The 8,833-nt window shown below is 47.9% G+C and overlaps 2 protein-coding genes across 2 annotated transcripts; one reads left to right on the top strand and one right to left on the bottom strand.

The window, feature by feature from the left end:
* Positions 1–290: 290 nt before the first annotated feature.
* LOC125554525 (serine/threonine-protein phosphatase 7 long form homolog) lies at positions 291–2,583 on the top strand. The gene is made up of 7 exons (XM_087519489.1): positions 291–759; positions 848–1,108; positions 1,190–1,410; positions 1,487–1,799; positions 1,883–1,984; positions 2,060–2,236; positions 2,314–2,583. The coding sequence occupies exons 1-7, from the start codon at positions 340–342 to the stop codon at positions 2,581–2,583; spliced, it is 1,764 nt and encodes a 587-aa protein (XP_087375615.1). The 5' UTR covers positions 291–339.
* Positions 2,584–3,397: 814 nt separating this feature from the next.
* LOC147974505 (uncharacterized) lies at positions 3,398–4,240 on the bottom strand. Its single transcript, XM_087520058.1, has 2 exons — positions 3,770–4,240; positions 3,398–3,703 (listed from the first exon to the last, which is right to left on the bottom strand). The coding sequence occupies exons 1-2, from the start codon at positions 4,022–4,024 to the stop codon at positions 3,398–3,400; spliced, it is 561 nt and encodes a 186-aa protein (XP_087376184.1). The 5' UTR covers positions 4,025–4,240.
* Between the last annotated feature and the right edge of the window lie 4,593 nt (positions 4,241–8,833).

The raw sequence follows: 8,833 nt of genomic DNA on the forward strand, positions 1-8,833 counted from the left end.
CTACGACACGAAACACCGGGCCTACATGATGCGCGAGAAGGAGATGGTAATAACGAGTAATCTAAATATTTTGCCTTAAGTTGAAATTTACATGCCCTAAGATTTGTCATTACTTGTTTTTTGCAGAAGCTTGAACCTTTGAAGATTCGGTATCACGGAGTCTCTGGTCCTGCCATGCCTTACGATGAGCGGTACACACCGTACATCAAGCAGGCAGGACTACTCCCGTGGATTCAGTTGGTCAGCCGGTCCACGCCGAATCTGAATGCTCCACTGGTGTCCGCTCTTGCTAATCGGTGGAGGCCGGAGACGCATAGTTTCCATCTTCGGACTGGGGAGATGACCGTGACGCTCGAGGATGTCTCGTTGATCACCGGTCTTGCTATGGACGGGATGCCTCTCTGTATGAGCACCGATTCTGATGGGTGGCGCGAGCAGATGATTGCTCTTATCGGTATGGCTCCTACCGAGGCTGAGGCTGATGTAGAGGAGGGAGAAGAGAAGAAGAAGAAGAAGGAAAGGAAAGCAGCCGGAGCTGCTTTCACGTGGATTCAAACTCACTTTGCGACGTGCCCTCCGGATGCCACTGATGACGTGATCCAGACACATGCTCGTGTCTACATGTGGTATGTTGTGTCGGGGACTTTGTTTCCTGACTCCACTGGCAAGAACGCTCCATGGATGTGGCTGAAGGCGTTGACCGTCTTCGATAGCAAATGGAGCTGGGGTTCAGCGACTCTTGCCTACTTGTACCGACAGGTAGTTGGTCTGTTTTGTGATCAACTCATTTCTTCATTAGCAATGCAAGCTTGCTGTCAAGTTAACATTGTTTTTCTTTCATATGCAGCTGGACGATGCGTGTTGCAGGATCACAGATAGTGCAGGCATTGGTGGTAATATGCTTCTACTTTCTGTATGGAGCTGGGAGCGTCTGCCTGTTGGACGCCCGAAGAGCGTCAGGTTTAATCCTTGGTATGAAGATGAAGATGACGAATTACGGCGCCCCACTTGGGCTTACAAGTGGGATGTGGTTTCCGAGATGACGAACGATGTCAATCTCATGTACCAGAAGTACGTTGCCGAATTGGACACGATTATGCCTGAGCAGGTAACGAGGTCATTACTTCAGTCATTTCTCATGTTTGCCTGAAAAAATTCACCAATTTTGCATTGTTGCCCTATTTCATAGGTGGAATGGCAGCCATATGGCGCCGATGACAGACTTGGGTACACCCCGGAGTTTACCATCAACCCGATGTGCTTGCGGGATAGGGATCTCTGGCGTATGCGGTGCCCACTGATATGCAACTGGGCTGTTGAGTTTCATTTGCCACATCGCGTGTGTCGTCAGTTTGGTCTGTTCCAGCCTCACCCGTCGGAATGGTTGGATACGGACAAAGCACTTCATAGGTAAGACAGCATGAACCGTATTGACTAAGCATCGTCACTCCTTGATTTTGCTAATGTTTGGTTTTGTACCATGCAGGTTGGACAGGAGAAGGCAGCGGAAGATAAAGGACTGGGACAAGCATCATGCTTTGTATGTTACCCGCTTCCAGCTTTGTGTGGAGGAAGCTCGTAGCAGTGCACGCGCCAAGCTTCGTGAGCATAGTCCACTTGCTTTTGATAACTACATACGATGGCTTCTTGAAAATACTCGAGTTGAGATATGCCCGCCGGCATATAATGAGGATATTCTTGAAGAACCCGTAAACTTTGAGGATCTATCAAAGGGGAAGTACAACAGAGATGTCAGGGTAGGGCACGGAGTCCCTGCTGTTCCGGTGATTAACTATGTGGTAAAGTGTTTCTTCTTTACTTTCCCGTTGGCCGTATTACACATGTTTGAATGGCTAACGTGTTCATTCTTTCTCATCCGCAGCGCACCGAGATCAAGAAAGCAGCTGATGAGAGCCAGTCTATTCTGGAGGAAACACCGGTTGGAAAAGGCAATGATGATGGTCCACTACGAGCATTCCTCAAGGTACAAATCGCATTCACTATGAGAGGTAGTCTATGTTGCGGAGTTTCATATCTTCCACACTTGTTCATGTTACAGCGTCAGGCCAGGAAGTTAAGGCGGTTATCGAATCTTCTCGGTTGCCGTGATCCCGAAATTGATGAATCATCTGCCTCTAGGTCTGGTACACCATCAGACCTCTCATCTCACCATCAGAGGGACGATGTGAGTTCCTCATATGCTTATCAGGATGATGAGGGTGCGGTCACCCAAGAGGTATGACTAATCCTTTAGATGTGATTCTCACTTGATTACGACGTCGGTCTTCACCATATTGTTTGATTGTGTGATAGGGCGATGAGCTTGATGATGACATGACTTTGGCGGACGCTCAACTTCGATCCCCATATGTGTTCAAGCCTAGGAAGCCCAGACGCCGGTACACGCCCAACGACTTTGACAACAGAGGCAACCCAAAGGTGGTCGTAGGGACCTCGCGGATGGCTAGCTTGGATCATGAGGCGGAGGCGGAGGAGGAAGTGCAGGAAGAGAAGGCTCGTCCATCCAGGAAGAAGAAGATTGCCTGCAGGCGTGGCACCAGGAACACGCGCGGAAGGCATTAGTGTTTGTTACTATGGAAGTGCTCTCTTGTAGCCGTTTCGTTAGGTTGATGAACTTGTTGGGTTATGTTATATGTTGGTGAACTCTTACTATTGTGGTATTTGTGTTTCCGAACTAGTAGTAACGTTGAATTGTCCTAAATGATGTGATGTTCAAATTATTAGTTGTCTTTATTCAGTATTTGTCCTAAATGATGTTGTCTTTGTTCAGTTGAATTGTTCAGTATTTGTATTTGCCAAAATGGAATCTGTTTCTGTAGTTTGGCAGTTAACAACACTGCAACGCCTGACAGTCAGGCGCTGCACTGTACTATGCAGCGCCCAAAGCCTAGGCGCTGCACCTCACAGTGCAGTGCCCGTCCCATAGGCACTGCTTCACTGGCCATGGCTGCCCATAGGGCCACCGAAGGCTTTGAGCACTGACGATCCACGAAAATTACCAAGTCATAGTGCAGCGCCCCAGAGCAAGGCGCTGCACTTTACAGTGTGACGTCCGTCCGTTCGGCGCTGCATAGAACAGTGCAGCACCTTTGTTTTGGGCGTTGCACGGTTGTTTACTGCAAAAACAGAGTTGACAGTACATTCATTTCACCAGAACATCATAATACTTACAATGACTGCATCATCACAACAATTTGAACAAACAAAAATTTTATGCCGATGAGTTCATAACTTAAGACAATTCAAACATTACTACGACATGGTTCACGACACGTTCATTACAAATGACAAATGGCAGCTTGCCCTAGAAGATAGTTCACCAACATCTCACATGCCCTCACAAATTCATGACGAGTGCACCGAAGTGAAGTCCCTACTAAGTAGAGCGAGGCCATTTCCCCTTCTTGTCACGGGCCGAGTCCTCCTCTTGCGCCTCGCGAGCCTTTGCAAGCTTTCTTGCCCTCTCCTCCTCACGAGCAAGTTTCGCTTGGCGTGCCCTCTCCTCCTCTCGTTTCTTTCGCTCCATCCTCTCCTTCTGACGACGCTCTTCCTCCAAGCCTCTTCGAAACGATTCTTCGAACCGCCGTTGCCGCCTAAGACAATCTTGGTATTGGTCCTTTTTGACATCTTCTGGCACTTCAAGATCTATCCACATGAAGTACTTGCATAGAGGAGGCGGTGACTGCATACAAAATTTTTGTTAGTGTTGACACACATTTGATAGTAACATTTTACTTCTCGAGCTTACCGGTGGTTGGTCATAGGCGTTAGTTGGAAGTGCACGATCATAAGCATAGTTCGGGCATACAAAATATCTCCGCCCTTCCGTCCATGATTTATTTCGGTCGGTGGATACCTTCACCTTGCAAACATCTCCACACCAACATGGCGGGATGTTGGCATCTTTCTCCTTCACCTTGTCCAAAGATGCGTCCTCCCACTTGTTCGGCATGTCTTCTTGGTTAGCACACGGTGGCCTCGTCATGGAACCGGATGAAGCCATGCCTACAAAACCGATAATTCTTGGTTAACCCTAACCCCCACTTAACAATAACCACAATCCTAACCATAGCATAACCCTAACACCAACATCAAACACACATACCCCTAACCCTAGCATACCATGAAAGCCTAACCAACCCAAATTAGCAAAGAAACTTAACATCATTCAACAAATATTTGCAAATCCAAGCCAAAACTAGGGTTTCCCCAAAGTAGCAAGATTTGAGCAAATGTGACAATTCCTATGGATGAAAACGAGGGGAACGAAGGAGATTACCTTAAGGGAGGGTTTGGCTTTGAAATCCACGGTCAAATACTCCGGATCTGAGGAGCGTTTGAGAGGGGGGAGAGGAGGGCAGAGGGAAGGCACTGAGCTTCGGGTTTGTGTGGGGGTGGGGGTGTGTGGGGTGGGGATGGGTGGGAGGGGGGTGAGTGCAGCAAATAGATGTCCAGTAGTGCAGCGCCTAAAGGGTAGGCGCTGCACTATGGTGTGTGGTGCCTCTCCCTTTAGGCGCTGCACTACTGGACATCCCAGTCCAGAGAGCAACAGAAGCTTCCAGTATGTTTTCTGCCCAAAAAAAATGCTAAGTGAGTGTGCAACACCCAAGGGATAGGCGCTGCTCTGTACTGTGCAGCGCCCAGGCGTGAGGCGCTGCACATTACAGTGCAGCGCCCCTCCCTTAGGCGCTGCAGACTGACTTAGCAAATTTTTGGGAGGGGCGCTGCACTGTAATGTGCAGCGCCTCGGCCTTAGGCGCTGCACTATCTGCTGTTTTCATATACAAAGTGATTTTTATGTTTTGTGATTCACATAGATGGCACATAATCATATCCAAATCACATGTAGTAGTCCAAATCACATACTCATACACAAATATTTAGCCAAAAGACATAGTTATTTACGTCTCATATCACATAGTAGCACATATTTTGGTTCATAGAAAAGGTCATGGTCCTTGTCCCTTCTTCTTCCTCTCTTCTTCTTCTTCTTCTTCTTCTTCTTCTTCTTCTTCTTCTTCTTCTCCCTCCTCCGACCACCAAGGGAGCTCACCTTTCGCCTCCGTGTCCTCCACCCCCTTCATTGTTTCCATACCTATGAAAATGTTAATATAATAGTTAGTCACACAATGCAAAATGACAACACAAGCATTGAGCCAAAAGAACAAGATCATAGTAAGTCACATACGGCAATGGTCCATTGAGCCAAGTGAACATTCCTCCACCACGGCCGCCGCCAAGGCCAAGATCACCACCACGGCCTCTACCACCACCACGGCCTAGACCACCACCACGGCCTCTACCGCCACCATGTCCTCTACCGCCACCACGGCCTAGACCACCACCACCACGGCCTCTGCCACCACCACGGCCAAGACCATCACCACGGCCTAGGCCTTCACCACGGCCAAGACCATCACCACGGTCTCTACCACCACCACCACGGCCTAGACCATCACCACGGCCTAGGCCTTCACCACGGCCAAGACCATCCCCACGGCCTAGGCCATCACCACGGCCTCTACCACCACCACGACCTCTTTGTTGCCTAGTGCCTCGTTGGCTTGTTTGACTTGGTTGGCTACTCCTTGGTTGACTTGGTTGGCTATCATTTGCTTGGCTTGTGCTTGCATCATTTTTCTTTGATCTTTTTCTTGATTTGGGACAAGTTCTTGTGTTGTGTCCCCCATGACTGGAGTCCCCACAACGGGATTGCTCACGAGGCTCTTGGAATTGGCCGGTGCTGTATTCTCCACCGCCACCACGACCCCATCCGTCCATGTCACCTCTAAGACGCTTTGTCTTACGTCTTCCCCGTCTAACGACCTTCAATTCCGGGTCCGGCCATAGTTGAAATCCATGATACTTCAGCCATTGTGATTGGTCCAAGTATGGCTGAAACCGGGGAGCCCATGTATTCTTTACCGTCATGATTGAGAACTCGGACTCCCTCACGGTAAGAGGGTGATTGATGTCCACATTCCTAACACGGGCTGCATTTAACAAGTGCGAGCATGGGAGATGAAGCAACGATGGCCTCATGCAGCTGCAATCACACCGTGTTAGGGAGACCTTGAAAGCGCGGCCTCCGTGTTGGTGGCCATCGTTTGTGGTTCCTCCAGGCTCTTTCACCTCATACTTCCACTCGTTGTCGTCATATAGTACAGCTTCTTGGGAGTCTGCCTTTCGTGATTGAAAGTCCAACCATTCTTCAACCTTTGGTGGGAAATAGTACTTGTGCTTATCCTTGTTCTCACCAGCAATCTGCTTATCCGTCTCCATTGAATACTTCAAAAAGTATCCATTCATCTTGTCAAATGTGTATTGAACTATTGCCGTCACGGGTAATGCACGTACACCCTTGAGCACCTTATTGAAGCATTCTGCCATATTGCTTGTCATTTGACCGTACCTCCGGCCATCTTCATCGAAAGCACGTGCCCACATATTCCTTTCGACAATGTTCTTACTGAGAAATTCATGACCACCGGGGTCAAGTTTCTTGTGTCTGAGCAATGCATTGAACAATGTGGCAAACCGCTTGTTGGTGAAAGCGAGACAACAATCTTGAAGATCATCGGCCAACTCCTTGATACCACATTCCCTATAGAAGTTTGCACAAAAGTGCCTCATGCACCATCGATGGTGCAACTTTCTATGTCCGGGAATGTCAACCACCACCGCATTTAGAATTCCTGGATGGCAATCCGATATGACACAAATTTCCCTTTCAGCCGGTAATACCCTTGTTCTCAATTGACGCAAGAACCACTCCCAGTTATCATTGTTCTCCACCTCAACCAAAGCGAAAGCCAAAGGCAACACCCGGTTATTGGCATCACTTGCTATTGCAACCAATAAAGTGCCCTTGTATTGTCCGGTCAAGAACGTGCCATCAATGGCGATGACGGGCCGACAATGCTCAAAAGCCCTCATGCATTGCTCAAAGGCCCAAAATGCACGACCAAATACTCGGACGGTCCTCCCGTTGTGAATCAATGTTTGGTGCCCATGAGGCTCAACCACGTGAACCATGCCTGAGTTTGTGGTGGCCATAGCTAACAACAACCTAGGGAGTCGGTTGTATGCTTCCTCCCAATTGCCATACAACATCTTGAATGCGGCTTGCTTTGCCTTCCATGCCTTGCCGTACTTCACCTTGTAATGAAAGATGGCTTTCACAAGGTCAATGACACTCTTGATGCTCATTGTTGGAAGTGTGGATATTTGGTTGGAAAGCCTATAAGCGATGAACTCGGACGTGAGTTGTCTGTGTTGTTGGTACACAAGCTTGCCATCCGCATTCTTGTGCTGGCACATGTGATTTGGTAGACAACTCACTATGCGCCAAGTGGGACCTCCTTTCCATGGCCTTGCACGCACAATCCATGGACAACTTGGCACTTCACATTTGACCGTGTAACACACATTGACGTCCGAGTTGGCCACTTTATGTGGACGATAATGCGTAACCGAGTAGTTGTCGAGCCATATCTTCAATTTCAAGAAGGATTGAAACTCACAACCGGGATATATCCCGTTCTTGCCGTCTTCCAAATCACGGTGAGAACTTGGCCTAGCTCCAAGAGATATGCATTTGCCACCATCCACAACGGCTTCATCCGCGAGACTAAGATCCTTGAACAATGGTGTCTTGTGATCCCGCCCGAATACCTTCTTGAATGCTTGGGCCTCCTTCGATGTGAACCCCTCCTCATCAACTTCTTCATCGGGACCATCGTCATCCGAGTCCGATGCATATGCACGGGAAAAAGGGATGGATTGGTCCATTGTCTCTTGCACATGATATTGGTCGAGATCACCCACATTGTTGTCATGGAGATCAACTTCGTTGTCATCCTCCTCGTACTCATCATTCTCCTCTTCAAAACCTTCATTTTGGTTGTTTGGAGTCGGGCTCAATGTTGGCCAATCTTGTTGCGTGAAATGAGGTTCACTCATTTGATCTTGGTTCATGGGTGGTGGAGTGCTAGCAACCAACGAGGAGGGGTTCCGGTTCAAGTCCAAATTCAAAGTAGACTCAACCTTCTTGGAGGCAAATAACTCAAGAGCCTTGTCTAGAGATTCGGCAACCGTCTCCTTATATGCAACCCAACGTTGCTCGGAGTTCACACGCATTGTCTTCCAAAGGATGTGCATTCCAAAACCAACATTATGCCTTCCCTCGAACTCAACAACGTCACTTGGGTCCATCCAATTCAAATCCTTCCTCACTTGGTCCAAGAGCTCCGCATAGCTTGGACTACTCTCAAACACCATGTCAAGCTCATCCGGGTCCGGCTCAACATTGCCTTTCAAAAAGGCCTCTTTATCCACATGATGAACATAAACACATGTTCTCCCCATCCCTACAATAATAAAAAACACACATATATCAAGTAAGTACTTAACAAAAAATATTTGCACAAAATACATATGCCATAACATATATATGAATTAATAACCCTAACCCCCACTTAACAATAACCACAACCCTAACCATAGCATAACCCTAACACCAACATCAAACACACATAACCCTAACCCTAGCATACTATGAAAGCCTAACCAACCCAAATTAGCAAAGAAACATAACATGATTCAATACAAATTTGCAAATCCAAGCCAAAACTAGGGTTTCCCCAAAGTAGCAATATTTGAGCAAATGTGACAATTCCTATGGATGAAAACGAGGGGATCGAAGGAGATTACCTTAAGGGAGGGGTTGGCTTCGAAATCCACGGTCAAATACTTCGGATTTGCAATATTTGAGAAGGATTTGAGAGGGGGGGAGAGGGGAAGAGAGGAGGGG

Source organism: Triticum urartu, chromosome 4A (genome assembly GCF_056163025.1).
Source record: "Triticum urartu cultivar PI428250 chromosome 4A, HENAU_Tu73, whole genome shotgun sequence".
Taxonomy (NCBI): domain Eukaryota; kingdom Viridiplantae; phylum Streptophyta; class Magnoliopsida; order Poales; family Poaceae; genus Triticum; species Triticum urartu.

Excerpts from the sequence above, each read along its gene's own strand:
- LOC125554525 (XM_087519489.1), top strand. The coding sequence starts at position 340 with ATGACCGTGACGCTCGAGGATGTCTCGTTGATCACCGGTCTTGCTATG. Across the intron at positions 760-847 it reads TTGCCTACTTGTACCGACAG|CTGGACGATGCGTGTTGCAG; the intron begins GTAGTTGGTCTG and ends TTTCATATGCAG. Across the intron at positions 1,411-1,486 it reads ACGGACAAAGCACTTCATAG|GTTGGACAGGAGAAGGCAGC; the intron begins GTAAGACAGCAT and ends TGTACCATGCAG.
- LOC147974505 (XM_087520058.1), bottom strand. The coding sequence starts at position 4,024 with ATGGCTTCATCCGGTTCCATGACGAGGCCACCGTGTGCTAACCAAGAA. Across the intron at positions 3,704-3,769 it reads ACGCCTATGACCAACCACCG|TCACCGCCTCCTCTATGCAA; the intron begins GTAAGCTCGAGA and ends TTTTGTATGCAG.